This window comes from Eurosta solidaginis, chromosome 2, assembly GCF_040869045.1.
Source record: "Eurosta solidaginis isolate ZX-2024a chromosome 2, ASM4086904v1, whole genome shotgun sequence".
In the NCBI taxonomy this organism is placed as follows: domain Eukaryota; kingdom Metazoa; phylum Arthropoda; class Insecta; order Diptera; family Tephritidae; genus Eurosta; species Eurosta solidaginis.
The window spans coordinates 9,234,209-9,253,491 of record NC_090320.1 but is presented as its reverse complement, the minus strand read 5'-3'; the positions used below and the strand labels follow the sequence as shown (position 1 = coordinate 9,253,491).

Here is a 19,283-nt window from a genome sequence, read left to right as displayed (position 1 = left end):
ACTCAAAGCCAGCCTAAACATAACAAATTGGTTAAGTCTTTCGAGATGTTTGGGTCAAAAATTGCAAAAAATGCCGACAAATATAAAAATAAATTTTATAACCAGAAGCAGGACTATACTTTCTCAAAAGTTTTGATGTGGTGAACCCGAATGCGTGGCAGTCCCGGCATTTAAAGTTTTTGAGATATTCAAATACAAAAGTTCAAAAACATGTTTTGGAGTTACATGTGAGGTCATCTCAATTCAAAACGTTTTTTTTTTTTTTTGAGATAGTTATTCTACTTGAAAGTATCACTTCTATACAACCCGTTGTAGTTCAAAGAACCCCAAAAATCGGCTGGTTATCAAAACGTACGGCTGTCTCGTTATCAGCCCCGCCTATAGCCAATAACGTACTGCAATCCTGACTATAGCTAAGACATGGAATTGAATTACGATATTTGAATTCGTGATCTACAGAGGTATGGAAGTGATCGGAAGTGCTAAAAAAAAACTTTTCTACCTCGCCTCTAAGTTCATTTTGGAAGTTTCCATAAAAGGTGAAATGGCGATTCCTCGATCTAGCTCGAGGTATAAAATAAATATATTCATATAAATTTTCTAAAGAGCTGTCATACCGTTGTGGTAGGCTTTTGTTTCGATGTAGAAGGGGTTAAAAGTTCAATTGCTCGCAGTAAAAAGAACCCCTAAACAACATTTTCTTGATGACACTTCCATGCAGAGCCTCTAGGATACCATATAATTGTTGCTGTGATCGCAATACAGGCAGCTGGTTGAAATTTATATGGCATGCTATTCATGTAGATCAACTCTGCTGGAGCCTTCTTGGAGCCTTTCCAATCCGACCGCTTGGAATATGCCTAACTCGCGACCTTTTTGCTACGTCGTCTTTATAGCACTTCCGCTGAGAAAATGTTTAGGTAAAAATTTTCAAAATATAAGTTGGAGAACTGTGAACTATGTAGTTACCGAGTTATTCCACTAAAATGTGCGTCATTTAGTAGTGGTGGTAGCGTGTTACGCCTACGACAATGAAGGTCCTCGGTTCAAGTCCCGTACAAAGCAACATCGAAGATTTGGAAAAATGGTTTTATTTTAAACAGAGTTTTCAAAATTAATTTTTACAAACACTCTGAATATATTTCTACCATGAAAAGCTTATCAGTGAAAATACGGAATTCGGCAGAAAACATGAAGATTCTGTTTCGCCAATTTGCAAGGAAAATTAAGAGAAAGAGAAGCTCGACATAAATATCTTCGAAAGTAAATCGTGCAAAGTAGTAACTTCAAAACACCGAAATCTATAATGAATTTTGTTTTAAGCCTGATTTTTCTAAGAATCTAACTTGACGTCAGTTCAAAAATTGAAAATATAAGTACACTGTAAAAAATACATGTCATGTTTATTTTTTGCGCTTCTCGCAAATGTAAAAATATTCACTTTCACATGTTGCATTCGACCAACGACTAAAAGCGTGTAAGCCGCTTACAATACAATTGCCAGGTTGTTCCTCGTTGACGTGCTGCCAATGAAAATAGGTAATTCTTTTGCCAGTACCGGCCCATACAAAGCTATTTGGGTCCTTAAGATTGTTACCACCGATCCAATAAAAGAATTTAGCATCAGGTTGAAGCGATGCACTACGAAGATAATCTGAAATTTTAATATTTTATGAGTTGAGGATAAGGTAAAACGTGAAAAGACGACCTAAACAACACCATAACCACATGATGTAGTTAGATGTGAATATACATAAATCAAATTGATTCAATCAATTGACTTACTATGTTTAAACAAAGGAAAGTGTATTCTTATCATTTTTGCTTGATCTTGTAGACTAACCAAACTCATACCATTGGCTTTACAATCCTCCAAGGCATCATTCCAATTTTTCTGAAAAAGGGTTGACACATTTTTTTTAATAATCTGTTGTATCTAAATTTAAAAAGCATATTCAAATTCATTTAGCTATATTTACCGCTTCATTCACCACCTTGTACAATCCATCTTTAGTTTTAAACTCAAATCCCTCTTAAATATAAAAAAAAATAAACGAATTATACTTGTATGTATTTGTGATAACTTTGATAAATATCATCTCTATGAAAGAGTTCCTATAAGAAGTTTTAAAATTTCAATCACTGAGTGCCATCGATATGTCCGAACTTAAGTTTTCCTGCATAGAAACTTTGACAAAGCTCTATTTAGTTAATATTATTGCTTTTGTGGATTTTTCTTTTGCTTTTATTCGTTATCTTCTGTCGGTGTTGTTACCCCTTTTCTTTTTCTACCTAGCTTTTTGCCGTTTTTATTTCTCTTTGCATCTGCTTTGTACCTATTTTTATTTAGTTTTAGTATTGTTGTTGTTTCGTTATTGTAGCAGTGCTTCGCCCCATCCAATAGGCGCTACTGATCACAAATTGTCATCAATATCCTCTAACGGGAGTCCAAGAAAAACTACAGATTTAACAGGGGTGGACCAGAGTGAGAGGGTTGTTAGAGGCGTGGGTTCCACATGACAATTAAAGAGATGGTTGGTGTCATGTGGGGACACATTAAAAGCAGGACATACATTATGTATGTCGGTGTTGTTACAGTACCCAGATCGAAATCGAGCGCGCCTCCTTACCGAGAGCGCGTTCCTCTTCTGCGAATTATGGGTATTTTTCTTCAAGAAAATTCCTGGCTTGGAGGTCCGACGCCTGTTTGTGGATATCAGGATATCATGAGGACCTGTTGTGTGTTCTTTTAGTTCATAAGGCTGTGTTCTCAGGTGTCGTATTATCTCATAATGCTTACGGAGATGAATTCGTAGTCGGTAGCGTACAGCCATCGATTAGCATTGCCATCCCTTCCTTAGTTATCTTGCTTTCGTTCACTTTCCGATGAGTGCCCATCTCGAGACTAGGCGAATCCTATTACAAATATTAACGTATCATATACATATTTAGAAGGCGGCCTCAAGCTCCTCACAAAAAAAGTGGTGCAATGAACTAGAAGATTCAAGACGTTCCCGTGATGGTCGGGCTAGGTTCTAGTTCTTATAATCGGCAAAGGACCGTCGATCGATAACACCTCCGAAACCTGCAGGCAGTTTCTTTACCGTTACAAAAAGCGATGGGGACAATTACTTTAACGAAGTTCTGACATTATTTACTAACCTAAAGGTGCTGTCTAGAGTTGTGTGATTTCCCACGCCTGAAACCTAGTCATTTCACTAGTATCAAATATATTTAAGTTTTTGGATATCTTTTGAGGTAAGTTTTTTCTCGTCATGGCCCCGTAAACCACACAGTTTTATAACACCGTTTAGATAAATTGGTACTGAACAGGCAGAAAGCCCTAGAAACGGCAAGATAGCGGGCACCTTACAGCCTACAGCTCATATTTTTTCAAAGTAAATTGGCTTTTTGACTTGATCACAAGGTCAATGTCACAGCTCTGCAAATATGCGCGTACCTGCGTTTTAGCCACGTCTACTCTCCTACTCTGAAATCACAGTGATTCGCAGGAACAGCTTGACAGAACTGATTGACTCAATTCCGCTTACAATTTATGGCAATCACAGACGAAATCACAGCTCTCGCCATGGAAAAAAATATGCGCTAATATAAGCCGATCTGTAATTGTGCTGGAACTAAGTAGCAGCTTACTGCGACATCTAGCTTATAGGTCGCATCAACAATCACTGATTCATAGCGTCGCTACCAATTTTTCATCTACGACGGGAGCTGTGATTGCGATTATAAGTAAGCGGGACTATGAGCTGCGATATAGATTAAACTCCTTTTCTACTACTGTTAAGTCACTATCACCGTTAAAAAACCTACTAAGTAATCACAGTCACAAATTACGTTAGATTTTAAATAATATAAACTCACAAGGCATAAGCAAATAACGTTTGTGTCTCACGAGCTGAATTCACTTTTGGCTAAAAAACTAACACAGCAATTCTCAAATACCCTTAGAAGTTCGTCTCAAAATTTTCTTGGCTTTATCAGCCATGGAATCTAAATTCATCTTGTTCAGATATGTACAGTTAAGTGTTTTGTTGAAGTACAAAAAAATAAAAGGTATGGAAAAAATGTTGTGTTATAATTTCAAAGAAGTAACAGTCAAGTCGCTACCTTTTCTCCGTGATAGAACAAAAGAACAAAATATTTTTTTTTTTCTTTGAAAATTATGGGACATTAAGGATTTCCGCGGCAGTCGAAATCTCTCACAAATAAAAAGTTTTTGTAAGGCTTTTATACTTTGGGATCGCCTAAGCTCTAAAGTTTTTATAAAACAGGGGATGACATTTTTGCTCTTTTTTTTTGGAGTAATTACTAGAAAACTACGGTTCGCGCCCGATCATTGACTCAATTTTAGCATTTCATGTCAAATAATTTTTTATATCACAACAAAAGCAAACAACATGGAAGTAACATCTATGAAATTATAACACAACATTTTTTTCATACATATAAATTGTTTGTGCTTCAACAAAAGCACGTAACTTTAGCTATTTTTTCAACGCCGAAGTTTCAAAGCCGATTGGTGCATAGATAACGAAACTTTTGAAGGAGCTTTTAAGATTATAACAGAGTTGATCTGTGATAATTTTTTGGCTAAAAGCATAATTGGCATTATTTTAATGTTGCTGGCTTTTGTCGTGCATCCGTTTCTAAAAAAAAAACACATTAAAGTGCCTATTCCCCCGGGATTTCGAAAATCTATAGCAAGTTAAAAGCGCGTATGTCTGATTTGAGTGTTTCTGTTCTACCATGGCAGTTTTGTTGTGACATAAAAAAGTATTTTATATGGAATGCTAAACTCATAAAACTTGTCTGACGTGTGTTATCCAAAACTATAAAGGTCTTTAGAATAAGTTAATATTCGTGAGATATTTGGACTGCTGCGCAAATCCTTAATTTCCCACAATTAAAAAAAAAATAGTTACGTGCTTCTGTCCGATCACGGGAGATATTCTCTGGTACTTCATTAGCCAAAGGAAGTTTCTCTTCAGAATAATCGGAGGGATCCAGCCACAAAGTTTCTACCTGTGCTGTTGTGAAGATTATAATTTTTTTTTTTTTTCATAATAATTTTAATTAACTTTTGTCACCTTTGCCTTGTGCAGTGCCTTGTGCCGCTATGTTTGCAAAACACATTGCCAAAGTTAATGTTAACACAACTGTGTACATTTTTCAATTTATCCGTTTTTTTTTTTTTAAATTCTTTACAACTGCATAAAGTGAATATTTTATGAGAACTGATATTATTTTATTGAAAGTTGAACATTTTATTAAGAAATATTATCACAATTATTTTAAATGCAGTAAAGCATATAAAATTTGCAAGAAATTGTAATTTTCCACTTAATTAATCGTGACAAACTTTTTTTAATATTTCTTGAGGCGTAAACCAAACTTAGCTACCGTATAGAGAACATAACATAGCTTCGATTCTGTTTTCGGTTGGTGAGGCAAGTGTAATATCTAAAGGAAATTCATGAAAATAATAAACAGATACTTCTACCTGCTTATTACTATCTTTGTCTCATTCTGCGTCTCTTTTTATCACTCGCTGATGATAGCTGGCTGGATGCTCCGATACACTGCACAAGTGTGAGTTTGGCGCCACACTGAACACACTGTCAGTAAGATATCACCCTTGTTCTGTACATGGTTTTGCACGAAATTCAATTTTAATTGTTCTGTACATCGTAGAAAACAATACAAAACTTGAATTGTACTTGAATTGTTCGTTTCGATGGCGTTTTGTACCTTCCTTGTTCAGGCAGTTAGGGCAACAAATTAGTTGGTATAAAATTTCGGAGTTTTATTTTTGAAATTGCTTAGTCTAGTTTTAGCATTAAATTGCTGGAAAATTTCTGACTAAGCAGAAAACTAATGCCTCATAAGTTTTTGAATATTTCTTGACTACTTTTTCAAATGATATTTTGCGTTATTTATGAGTAGTCTTCGGGATGTTCTTCATCTTTTCAAAATTATGTCTAAACATTTGAGGAATCAATTGGGTTTATTCTCTGAAAAATTACTCACTTTTGAAATATAGCTACATTTTGTAATGGTATATTCGGTAACCAGTTTCAGACTTAGTCGTATTAATGTTGATACTACCTCGAGATCAGTGCCCATATTCGCGAGGTTATATAAGGTCTGTTTCGCGACTTTTCGAAATTATTTTGACACACTCTAGGGGGGACGTTATTATTATTGCTCCGTTTTTGTTTTGTTATTGAAAAATTAACGGTTTTCAACGTATGTTATCTAATTGTCATCGGTGAGTTATCGATAACAACCATTATCTGTTTGTAATCGAGTTGCCTTCGCCGAGTTAAAGGCTTGTTGTCGATTTGTTATTGTTATCGACGAGTTATCGAAGTATTTTCGGTTTGTTTAAGGACTGTTTTCGAAAAGACATTGATTTGCTATTGACGAATTATTGGCGTGTAATCGAGTTGTGTGAGCACTTTGTCAACGGTAGCAACTGATACTTCCTTGTTATCGGTTCCAGGCTGTCGGAACATGTGTTTCATGGTAACGGTTTCGGATATTGGGTTCGTCATCTCCACTGCTATCTAAAAATGAGGAAAAGTGTTTCTGCCATATATAACTTAAGCACGCCTAGCACTACAGCCAAATCGTCAGTGCCAGTTCTGCAGTAATTTTCTGCGGTCTTCTTCTACCATCAGCCGAATTTTCTGTTTTCTCCGTTCGGCTTAACATTTCTTTCTTCCGTAGTTCTCACCACTTCGCGTCACAATAATGCCACTACGTCGCACGTTCCTACGCTAGAATGCGCTATCGCCGTGTGCACAGTGTTTTTTTTTTATTTTCGGAACGACAAAACATATCTCACCGTACTTGATGATTCCACAGTATTAAAATCCGAGCATACATTTGGAAACAGTAGATTACACACAGCCAGGATAATGGCGTTACTGCCATCGAAAACGTCGTGATCAACTTGGTTTTACGATATTTGATTTGGAGGCACAGCTAAGTAGTTTTGAGCAGCGATGTAGTCAATCAATCTCAATCCACTGAAGAAGTTACATCGGCTAGTTTTATTTTCTCGAGAACTGTACTCTAAGGCCAAAGACTCCTTTCTTGTCCATAATGGCGTTGACGCGTCAAATCACTGTTTTTTTGTTATGACGGACAGCCATCACTTACATTTTCTAGTTTACTATAAAAGGCGTGGTGGTGAGACGCTCGTTTACAACACAACACCCAACAACAAGCTACGTTTTGCGCCGGGAAGCGATACTTTCTTTCAAAGGAGATTGCGCATTTCAGATTCATGCTCCCAACGTATAGGCCTTAAAATGTGGTTGCCATCACAGAAGGTGATTACCTTCAAAGCTTGTTACAAATTTCAAATGGGGATTGTTTTTACGTGACTGGTCCGAAGTGCGGCTCACATCCCGGTATTGCTAGAGTCGCGCCAAACAGCACTCGTTCGTTTAGAATGGTTTTTTCTTTAAGTGTATGCACAACAATCCGAGCAAAGCCATTAACGGAAATCGGATTACTACCGTAACTACCATACTTTCTGTTTCGATTTCCAGCGGGGAATATACAGAAAACATTCGTCATTATATAATTAGTTAGCATACTTCATTTACATCTAAAGAATTGAGAAAAATGTTGAAAGTAAAAATGTCCAATATTCATATCACTTTTTTATTTGATTTCAAGCTTTTGTTTGGAAGTGATTTAATATCAGCGTAAATTTGCATCTTATTTGAAGAAAAGAAAAGAATAGATTTTATAAATTCGCATAAACATACATATTTCACTTTGCTCACAAAAATGTCACTTTTATACCCTCTTCACTTTGTAACTATTTAATAGCCTACGCTTGAAAAGTTCAATATCAGCAATGATGCAATTAGGGTTGGGCTTTAGAAGACATTAGACTGTGGTGCATTAAGTATTAGTAATAAAGTTGCGTAGGCATGACTGAAATATATACCAACTAATTATGCAGAAATTAGCTCACAAATTTTGCTAACGATTCTCAATAATAATTTGGTTACTACGCGTGCTAGAAAGAGAAGAGAGAACCAAAGCAAAGGGAGCGGAAAATGTGTGGAAAAATGTTGACCATAATTACGGTTAAATTACAAAAACTTTCCGAAAAACTTTTTGCGGTTGTTTTTTCAAAAATAAATATACAAACAAACATATTTCGGCACATAGATAAATACATCCATGCAAAAAAAGCGATTAGTCTAGGCTGAATCCGGGATGATTCGCAAAGGCGTATGCGACCAATGCCAGTGTTGATCTCTTTATATGAGTTGAACTGTTTCCTTTTGTTGCAGCATGTTCTAATTGTACCCATTTAAACCGAAAAGGTTCTATAGGCCAATCCCCCTTGTACCCATATGAGAACATATGCAGACTAGTCCCTTTTCGTTTCAATAAGGACTCGAATAGGGCCCAGTCGCATTTTCAACCCCAATACTAGTAGAATGTTACTCACTGATGTAATCCATCTTAAAATAAAATAATAATTGAAATTGTTTTAGATCGCGGGTTCGAATCGGGTTGTTTTAGTTTCATTTCCGGTTTATATTGAAATAAGCAATTGCTAAGGCAGACGACTTTTTTGAAAAGAAACTTTTATGGTAGAAACACAATGGAAGGGTTTGCCAAGCCACCAAATCTATTTGATGTAAGCTGTTCGCTCGCTTTTCAAAACGGAATAAAAAATATTCTCCGAAAATGTTATCCTAACTCCGGCGTAGATGTTAAGTCCTAGTAATTTATACTATCTACAAACACACACCAAATTGGCAATTTATACCATTTGGGCAATTTATTACGCAATTTATCGTATAAAAAATTGTAATAATAAATTGCCAATTGAAAAAAAATTGCGCAATAATTTGTTTCAACCCGCAAATGCAACCTTGTAAAGTGTGTTTATTGAGTAGATTTAAACGTCAGTTATGCATGGCTCAACTATATGGTTGGATCATCTCATCAGCTGATTTTATTTTTTTCATTTCACTGGAGTAGGGATTGTCAAAAGAAGATGGCAAACTGAAAATGAAACCAAAGCATTGAACACATTTCCTTACAACACACAAAAATTTCAAAGTTTTATGTTTTCATTCCATTCCAGTCGCCTAATACCAACACGCACATTTTGACAGTCTGAACAAAGTTATGTTGTTGCTGTAGAGATGAGCCAATCTGCTATCAAATTACTATTGTGTAAGATAAATTGAGTTGTATGAACACCACTCAATTAAATCGAAATTGCCTCAATTTATTTTTCTGTTTGTACATAGTGTTAGGTTAGGTTCGATAAGGGCTCCGAATTTTTCTTAAATAATTCGATTCAATCACATGTAATCTTTTACTCATTGCGTTGCCGTGTTTTTTTTTTTTTAATATTTCTTAATATGAGCTACATAGATTTCAAACAGACTAATCCCAACTGTACCCAAAGAGGACTAAAGGGGTTCAATTATGCCCAAATGTAGACAAAAGAGATTAATCGCAGACCAATATTTTTAGGGACTAATCGCACGATTATTGGCAGGGATATTAACACACACACATACATATATACATGTATACACTCATTAGTTATTTAGTTACTAGCTATGTTAACATTTGCGAATCGCCACAAGGTGCTAAGTCAACTTTTTTCATAAAGGTCATTTCATTACGAACTGAAGTAATTTGCGTGATAATAACTTTTAGCTTCAAACTGTGCATACATATGTACATACATTTGATGTATTAAAATATGTTTGTTGGTACAATGAAGCACAAATGTGTCAATATGTTTGCAGAAAAAGAAAAACTTTTTTTTTGGCTTACAACTTTCTAAATATCACGTACATTAGCGAAGAGCTGAGTTGAGGAACGATACGAATTAGAGGCCAAAAAGGTTGTATGCCATAGAGAAATTTTATGAGAGGTCAGAAACCAAATTGCAGGCCATCCTATATACTCATAACTTAGTAGCTAATAGCTCTACCCTAGATATGAAAAAAAAAACAGATCAAAATAATTTTCAGTCCCGAAATTTGAAACATTTAAAATTGAAAAGAAAATCTCACATTAGATATTTGCCTAATGAAATTCTAAAGAAAAAATCAAATTAGATATTTGCCTTGTTCTATTTTTTTTGTTTGTAATTTCTTACTGTGCCGAATATTAGCGAATTCTCTGTCGCTAGAAAGTAAATGCTTGAAAACAACAAAAACGATGTTAGCAGGCGAAATAACACCAGCTACACACACAATCATACAGCAAAGATTTACATAATATCGAGTATGTACGCGAACACATTAGTTACGAGCCTAGTCAGATTAAAGGTCGTTAGATAAATTACCCGAATGTATAAAGCCATAGCGATATGAGACACAAAAGAAGAAGAACTAAATAAGCAACGATTTGGGAATGCTGTTCACGAAAAGACTAGACCCTGAGGGAAAAATTTTCAAAACAACTAGTGATATATAAGCAGTGTAATCTAAAGAATGATTGATCAGTTTGATTTTTCACAAGGATTGGTAAATTTTTGTTCGACTTATGGCATTAAAAGTATTCTAGACGAATTAAATGATAGCGATATCGATATCGTGGTTGTAGTCCGATTTCGTTCACTTTAAATAGCGATCTGAGATGAGCGCCCTACATACCAATTTTCATCAAGATACCTCAAAATTTACTAAAGTTATCGTGTTTACAGACGGACGGACAGACGGACGGACATGGCTAAATGGATTTATTTTTTCGCCCAGATCATTTTGATATATAGAAGTCTATATCTATCTCGATTAGTTTATGCCGTTACGGATTACCGTTATGCGAACAAAGTTAATATACTATGTGAGGTCTGCTCAGCTTAGTATAAAAACGGGGAAAAAGTAAAGCGTGATTGGCTCGTTTGGAGTGCAACAAAAGAAGCGCTTTTTTTGTTTTCCATGCCGGCTTTTCAGCAAAATTTCCGAAAATACCCGATCAGCTTTGACAAAGTCTTCAGATTATTCTAAAGAAAAATGTTGGAAGAGGTTATACGACAAAATTCCTGAACATGAAAATAGTCAAAATCATAAAACTTGCTATATAGAGTGGCGCCAATATGAAATGAGAATTCGAAATGCAAGTTCAGTGGATTTTTTCTTAGCAGAAACCCTTAAAAATTAAGCAGCTCGCTGGAGAGAGATACTTCGCAGAATTCTTGATGTTGTTTTATTTCTTGGAGAAAAAGGATTGGCATTTAGAGGGGATAATTCATTGATCGGAAATGCAAAAAATGGAAACTTTCTTGGTAGTTTGGAACTGACCCCCTATTTCATGAACATTTGGAGAAGGTGAGGGAATCTCAAACGAAAAAGAATCGTCTCCAAGCACATTATTTGTCTGATGGAATACAAAATGAGTTCATAGAAATCTGTGCAAGGTAAGTAATTAGAAAGATAGAAGGCGAGAGAAAGTCCGTCAAGTATTACACAGTAATAGTGGATGCAACCCCTGATTCACTGCTTTTATTTCCATTATGTTTTATTAGACAGGGACTCCGGAAAATGGAAAATCCAAGAACGCTTCTTAGATTTTGTCGATTGTCCGTGGGCAAGGATAATGGCAGTAACATGAGCGGTCATTACAAAGGAGCGCAGAGTCATATCCTGAGAGATAACTCCATGGCAATATTTGCACCTTGTGCTTGTCATAGTTTAAATTTATGTGGAGTGCAAGCTGCTGAATGTTGTGCAGAAGTCATCACATTTTTCGGTATTATGCAGAAATTTTATAATATCTTTAGCACATGCCCTCAGAGATGAATTCTCAAGGAAAAAACTAATTGCTCCTTACACAGCATGTCACAAACACGATGGTCTGCTCATGTGGATAGTGTGAAACCTTTCGCAACTCACATTCCCCAAATATTGAAAGCTATTGATGAAATCAAGCTTTTGAATCTGAGTTCAGATACAGTAACGGATTTGAAAGGTATTGAAGCATATATGGGGAAATTTAAGTGTATCCTCTTAGCCTCCATTTGGCTCAAAGTTTTGACGGTAATCAACCATCGGAATCTGGTACTGCAGGCTAGAAATGCCACACTGGACGTGGAAACAGAAAATATACGTAGCCTGAGTGGTGAGTTGAAGAAGTTCAGGGATCAATGGTCAATCATACTTCAAGAATGTAAGGTTCTGGCAGGGAGTTTAGGAGTTGTGAATACCTTCGCAGAGAAAAGAAAGAAGATAAGAAAGCGCCAGTTTAATGAATTACCTGGCGAATTACCTGAGTGTGATTCCGAAACTCAATTCAAACAGCAAGTTTTTTACGTTCTTTTGGACTGCTTGATTGGTAACATGACAAGACGTTTCGAAGCCGTAAATGACATTGCGATTAAAATTATTTTGTTGTGGAAGTATCAGGATCTGACGGAAGAAGAGCACAGAGAAAAGGCAGCGGCATTCTGCACGATTTATGGTATCGATATTTCTACGGATCTAATAGATGAAATCATTCATCTCAAAGCGATCCACTTAGCAAATTTGGGATGTGATTCGCTGCTACCATTTCAACTTCTGAACAAATTTCATGAATTGAAGATGGAAGTATTATTTCCGAACATCTGCATAGCATTAAGAATATTTTGCACACTTCCAGTCAGTGTGGCTGAGCGGGAGCGTTCTTTTAGTCTATTGTCTCTCGTGAAACATTTTTTACGTTCTACTATGAGCCAAAATCGCTTGACAAGCCTTGGAACATTGGCGTTAGAATCCAGCCTTGCTCGCACCATTAGTTTTGAATCGGTGAATTTTCATATTTGCAGACCAAAAAGCACGGAAGGTTTTCCTTGGCTGATTCAAGCTCTTAAAATGTATATATTTAGAAAATGTTAATGTAAGTAAATCAAACAATGAAATCTAACATTTCATTTATGTAAGTGCTTCAGTAAATCTTATTTTATATGAAATAACACTGACATTGTGAATTGAAAAATTTATGTATGTTATGTTATCTTTTTTACTGGATTGAGTTTATTTTTAGGGGGCCCGTAAACGCGAACTGTCCCGGGGGCCCGGCTCGGTTCTCTGCGGCCCTGATTGCCGGGCAAAGAAATGCAAATTAGAAAAGATGCTGGGATGCTCGGCCTAAGTTCGGAGGTATATCGCACCTTGCATTTATTTAATTTTTTTTTTTTGGCAGATTTCACTAATCCTTATATCTTCAATGAAAGTTCAAGGAATTTTTCAAAATTAAGTTCATTTTTAGTAGGAATTTTTCGTTCAGATTTTGTTTTATCGTAATAACAAGACCGGAATTTGTTTGAGATAATATTAGTCGGAATTATGTTAAACACTTCAATATCATGATTTGTATATATCTGCCATAAAAAGCTTCTTAGCGAAAATTTAATTTATTTACAGTTTTGAGAAGCTCTAAAGAATACGAGCTTCTCTTCCAAATTGACTGACTTCGAAATACATCTTCTAACTGGGAGATTCTTTCCATGGTACACATTTACTTATACGGCGAATTGACCCCTAACGGAGAACTTTTTTGTTTTGAAGAACTTGTTTCGGAGAGCTTTTTATCTTACCTACTGCAGGCGTTGAACTTGCATACAATATGGTTCATCCCGAATAAGACTGATGTAGGTTGAGTCGTCGGAGACTCAACGAATTCGTTACAGGAAAAAAGTAAGGCGGCTTAGCGTGCAGTGACTTATTTAACACGTCTCGGCGTTCTCCGTACTGTGGTAAAATTCTAACTATAACAGATAGTCCGCATGATTGGAACCGCACAGTCGGCGAATAGAAATAAATGTGCGGAAGGTCTCGAAGTAAAATCTAAGATATTCCCTCCTTACCTATAATCATAAGCATAGCGTATGCCTGTTGGTAGCACAGTTCTGGCTCAAATAATTATGCTGTCCGGATTTGAAGCACTTACCTCCGGAATGCGAGCTGCTCACTCTCACCGCTACATCAACGGCTACACCATAGCCGTTTGCGAATATCGATTGCAAAGTTTGCATACATACCATTAAATAGAAAGAGTTTCTCAAAGAAATTTCGGAATCGAAATGAAAAAGGCTTAAAAGCGAATCGAACTAATCGAAAGCTAAGGAGCGGCATTGGACTCCTATAACATATGAAAGCTTTAGATCATGTGTCTTTGGATTTCTCAAAGTCTGCAATTCAATATGTACATTGCTATGCCGAGAGTTCGATATATGTATCTGTTTTGGGTCATCATCATCAAATATTTCATGCAATGTCAAAACTTTTAAACTTTACATAGCTTAATACTTTTATATTGTAAGTCTACTTCAGCAGCTAATGACATGTATCCTGCAATGACTTTGCTAGTTACCTTTTAGTCAAACCAAAAAAAAAGTTGGATAGAAAAAATTGTTAAGCCAAACTGCAGTTAGCACTCAAATTCAATGACTCTTTCAATAAAATCGTTGATTGACAGCCTGCCTGTCATGTGAGGTTTTGCACTGTCGTGGTTAAAGTTTTTGTTGCAATTGTTTGTTGGTGGTTCTAATGCGGCCACGAGGGAAATCAGCAATTAGTCAAAAGCGCAAATGAGGCTGTTTAGTTAATATAAATGCATACATACATACTTTGGCACATACATGCGTACTTTCACAGATAAATTGGTGAGAAAACAGTGAAGCGGAAATTCGTGATAAATTTACAGAACTCAATAGGTATCAGTTTCAATAAAAAATTTACAAAATTGAGCAACAATATTGTAATAGAATTTTCCAATAGTAAAATATTCAAACTCGAAACTGTCCGAAAATTAAATAAATAAATAAATGTAAGACACGATAACCTCCGAAGAGATTTTAGGCCGAGCTTCTCTTCCAATTTGCGTCGTGCTCCTTTTTTCATTTTTCCTACAAATTGGCGGGACGGGACCTACTTGTTTTATGCCGACTCCGAACGGCACCTGTAAGGCCGAGCTTCTTTTCACTGAGAGCTTTTCATGGCAGAAATACACTCGGAGTGCTTACCAGACACTGCTGAGGGGCGACCCCGCTTAGAAAACTTGTCTTCTAATTGAAAAAACTTGTTTCTAAATTTTTGACGTTGCTTTGCCCTAGTCGTGAACCTAGGATCTTCGGTGTGGTTGGCGGAGCATGCTACCATCACACCACGGCGGCCGCCAATTAAGCTATAGATATATACCTGAAACCAGCATTACACGCCTGCTGCGCTGTTGGTACAAGTAAAGCTATCGCCTGTCCCGCTCTACACCCGATTAGCACCAGTTTGGAGGTATTCATTAAACCTCTAATGTTGAGCTGTCGATTTTCGCGACTCTTTCTCATTTCATGACTTCCCTACAGTGTTATCCATTCTCTAAATTTTGTATATTTTTTTGATCAGGGGTATAACTGTGTCTGTGATAGCGATTATTGATTTGCGATATTGCAAACGAGTCGCAAATTGTCACACAGCCAAAAAATCATGGCGATTTATTCTAAGCTGTCGCAGCGATTCCTGGAGAGAAAAACGCGCTATTTGAAACTAGCCAAGAACTATCGCATTAAGAGGCGCTACTCACTCAAAATCTGCCGAATTATCACTTTGAGCATTCTGAAAACCAAATTGATCGTGATCGATGGCAGATAATGCGCCCGTTTTGTGGATATGCGCGTACGCCCACATCCAAGTATTGACTCGGACCACTAACTTGTGGCAGCAAAAGAGCGTGCCCACGAAGCAGACAGCCAATGATTCGTCCACTCAGATGGCAGCAGTCTTTGACGTAACGACATAACCAAGCAGTGGAACCATATTTCGCTATAGATGAATTCAATTACAAGCATGAATACATCGTACACATACTTAACAGGCAAGACTCTGGCGACCCCGATCAAAAACTAACATTTCGCACACAGAACGTACCGCCGCTGTGCAGCCCCAGCTTACCGAATGCCTCGTGACTGTGAAATAATTGACCAACGTCATCCCAACAGACATGTAGCATAGTATCCAACACACCCTTCGGCGGAATACTTGGCGATAGAAGGGGGTAATGGTACTTAAATAATAGAAAGTTTAATGAGGATTAAGACCCACATTGACCTTTATGATTTCGATGCCTTCTCCTCTGAATAAACCCAACCGCTACTAAGGAAATAAGGGGATTTCGGAAGAAGAATATAGCGCTATATCGGAAAAGGAGCAAACTGTATACATGGCCAGGTAGACGAAAATATAACCGAATGGTATGAGTGCTAAGAGCTTCAGATGCCATAATGCTTTACTAGAAAATGCAGTGGAGGACAGAAGATTTCAACACCGGGTCAAGTTGCCACAGAAATTATAATGCTAAAGTTATTAAGTGAATACTCTTTTGCATTGTTAGATTGGTAGTGAGGTGAAGAACCCGATATCCCAATCTTCGACAATATGGCAAACTTTGTGTCACCAGACTGTGCAGAAGTAAGAATGACAATCACTTGGCGAATTTTTCACATGAGGTCATATATGTTGCATTGTGAAGAAAATTATTTGTAGAAGATGGCGCCCGAGCAAGATAGCTTTTAAAATAATATAAAATGAGCCAAGGAGTATTCAGGAGAAAAAATATTTATGGCTGTGCCAGTAATAAGGCGTGTGAATAAAAATACTTGAGCCGGGTCTTCAGTGTGGTAGGGGAGCACGCTACCACCACACCATGGTTTACGCCTTGAAGTATTTGATAGAGAAATTTGTCCAGAATGTTTATTGTCCTCTACGTGATACCAACTATGTATGTACGCGTCGAAGAAAATTTAACAATGAGCTGCTTGAGCTTCTCGCAAATATGAGCATAGTGTACAGTGTAAAAGCCCAAAGGTGGCGATGTCTAGATAATACTCGTTTATGGCAGCAGAAGACCACTTCTGAGCTGGAAGAAATAGGTTAATCTTCTCTCGTGTGACCCAATTGGCTTCAGCTGTTTCGGAGCAGAGATGACTGACATAAGATGCTAAGCAGCGACCTAGAAGAAGCGTCGAAAAATCGTGATGATGGTATCAATAGAAGCTTCGTTTTAAATCGGATTTGGACTTTCTTATTTGTAATTAAATAAAGAGTTTGTCTTCACTTCCATCGCTTCCGCTGTCTATGCTTTTCCCACAGACTTGGGAGAATCACCGTTTAGTTATTAACGTTTTCCTACTATAAAAATATGAAAAAACAGTTTTTCGATATATTTTTATTCAAGTTATTCTTTTATTATGTAGTCACTAACTTAGCGTGAATACTATTGCGCCATGGCAAACGACAGTTTCTTTTGTTTTTTCACTGAATTCGCTAATTTTCTCAAATTGCAACAACCAACTATGCATCTTACCAGGAAATAAATATGCATCCAACCTTTTTTTGTCTTAGTGTAATTTTTCTCATCTCTAACAAAGCCAACTAACTTTGTGCAAGTATATACCTAAGAAAAACTAAATTACTGCATTGTTTTCTCTACATGCTGGAGCTTTTCCCAAGATATTACCCAATCATTCGTGCAACAATAAAAGCAAAAAGTAACTACGAAATGCGTAACTTCATCAGCAATTCCAATTAGGAGGAGACCACACGGTAGATATATTCAGTAAACGCCAGGTAACGACAGCAAGTCATGTCAGCATGAGTGTGTGTAACGTTGGTGCTTGTATGTATTTGCACTTGCATGCATCTAAGTGAATTGCAGTTAGTTTGGGAAAACTTGGGCGGTTTGCGCATGCGCATTGTAATAAATCAAAATTGCAAAAATGCATTTAGTTGGTGTTGAAAAACAAACAAGCAAACGTTGAAAGAACAATGCAAGACTAACAAAAACGGATGTCTGTTGGGGGGGGGGGGATTGAATTTTGTTTAGAAAACAGCAAACTGCGAAATAAAGATGAATGCGTTCATAATGGCAAATGTGGCCAATGTAACCAATTTAATGGCTATAAATATGTACAAATTCAACGAAATGCAATGAAATATAAAGAAAAGTCGTAATAAAATGACGGGGCAACTACTAGTCATAACTTAACTCCCACAATTACTGTTATTACTACCGTTGGTTACGGCTAACTTTTGTGCGAATGCGCAACTTGCAACAACAATAAATGGGCTGTATATTTACAACTGCAAACCTGGTTGGGTTGCATGAGAGAATTTCTTTGAATTCAAAAAAAAAAACAAAAAACAATAAAACAACAAATTATTAAATTGTTTACTTTGCAACAATTTTCAGATTTATTTTTTTCTTTGTTTTTGCAGGTTAAACTGGTTGATGTGGAAAAGGTTGAGTGGTTGAATAGGCGTTCATATAGCGCCATTGGTTTGCTGTTGGGACGTGAGGGTCGCATTTTATTGCGTTGCGATAATGGCTTGGAAGATTGGTTCGAGTTGTTGGAGGTAAGTTTTAATGAGATTTGTTTGGCTTTGCTGGAATGCCGACAAAGCGAAATTAAAAGCATTAAACAAAGTACCCGACATTTCAGTGATTTCAGCTGACTTTTTGACTGCGTTTATTATTATCAAGGGACACCAGCTAGCATTCATTTTTTTGATGCTCGAGTTCGTGTTTTGAGTTTAATATTTAAATTCAAAGATTAGTTCGTTCCTATTTCGATAAATTAGTTTACATTCCATATTTTATGCTGGCTGGCTACCACCCTTGAGTTGCGCATCGGCATTACCTAGGACTTGGAAGAATATAGTTTTAATACTTTGCCTTTGGTTGTTCCCTCTATTGGTGACCATTATATGCTTTTAAAAAAATGATATTGAAAATTCCCGCTACAAGAGTATCTTCAAAGTTTATACACCTCACCTCCTCCTTACCCTTGGTCGGACAACTACAACTGGAAATTTCTCCTACCTAACAATGTTAGCCTAGAAACTAAGCAGAGAATAACTCTTGCCAACAAATGCTACTTTGAATTGAGTACGAAATTGAAAATTAAAGTCCTGTCTCGGCGAACAAAATCACGATCTATTCGCCACTACTTCGCCTGCGCATTTCTCTGCGCTCCCTTTCAGGCCATATTTCCGACAGCAATAGAACAATCTATTTGTCTGCCCGTTCGGGGAACTAAATTCCTAATGGCAGGTTGCTCTCAAAAAACTCTGTGTAGAGAGATTATTTCGCCGTGAAAAGTAGGGCAGTGAAACATTACGTGTTTTGCCCTTTCCAATTCGTTGGGACAGTCTGGACAAAAAGGATGCTCCTCTATCCCACGCTTATGTAGATATTCCTTGAAACCGCCGTGCCCGCTCAATATCTGT

General features: G+C 36.9%; 2 protein-coding genes and 1 long non-coding RNA gene across 5 annotated transcripts in view; 1 reads left to right on the top strand and 2 right to left on the bottom strand.

Moving 5' to 3' along the window:
- LOC137239250 (uncharacterized) overlaps positions 1-19,283 on the bottom strand; it is a 443,310-nt gene that overhangs the window by 314,964 nt on the left and 109,063 nt on the right. The window lies entirely within an intron of this gene.
- The window catches only part of LOC137239247 (putative uncharacterized protein DDB_G0293878), a 147,929-nt gene that overhangs the window by 121,859 nt on the left and 6,787 nt on the right, over positions 1-19,283 (top strand). For both annotated transcript variants that reach the window (XM_067764319.1, XM_067764318.1), the window contains one exon: positions 18,273-18,410. In XM_067764319.1, coding sequence (XP_067620420.1) covers positions 18,273-18,410 — 138 coding nt within the window. The remainder of the gene's footprint in view (positions 1-18,272; positions 18,411-19,283) is intronic.
- LOC137241965 (snaclec coagulation factor IX/factor X-binding protein subunit A-like) lies at positions 1,378-5,269 on the bottom strand. Of its 2 annotated transcripts, XM_067769335.1 has the most exons (5): positions 5,109-5,269; positions 4,944-5,048; positions 1,980-2,032; positions 1,786-1,894; positions 1,378-1,654 (listed from the first exon to the last, which is right to left on the bottom strand). In XM_067769335.1, exons 1-5 carry the CDS (start codon positions 5,185-5,187, stop codon positions 1,404-1,406), a joined length of 597 nt encoding a protein of 198 aa, XP_067625436.1. In that variant the 5' UTR covers positions 5,188-5,269; the 3' UTR covers positions 1,378-1,403. The 2 variants fall into 2 exon arrangements, with proteins under 2 accessions (XP_067625436.1, XP_067625437.1); XM_067769336.1 differs by lacking the exon at positions 4,944-5,048.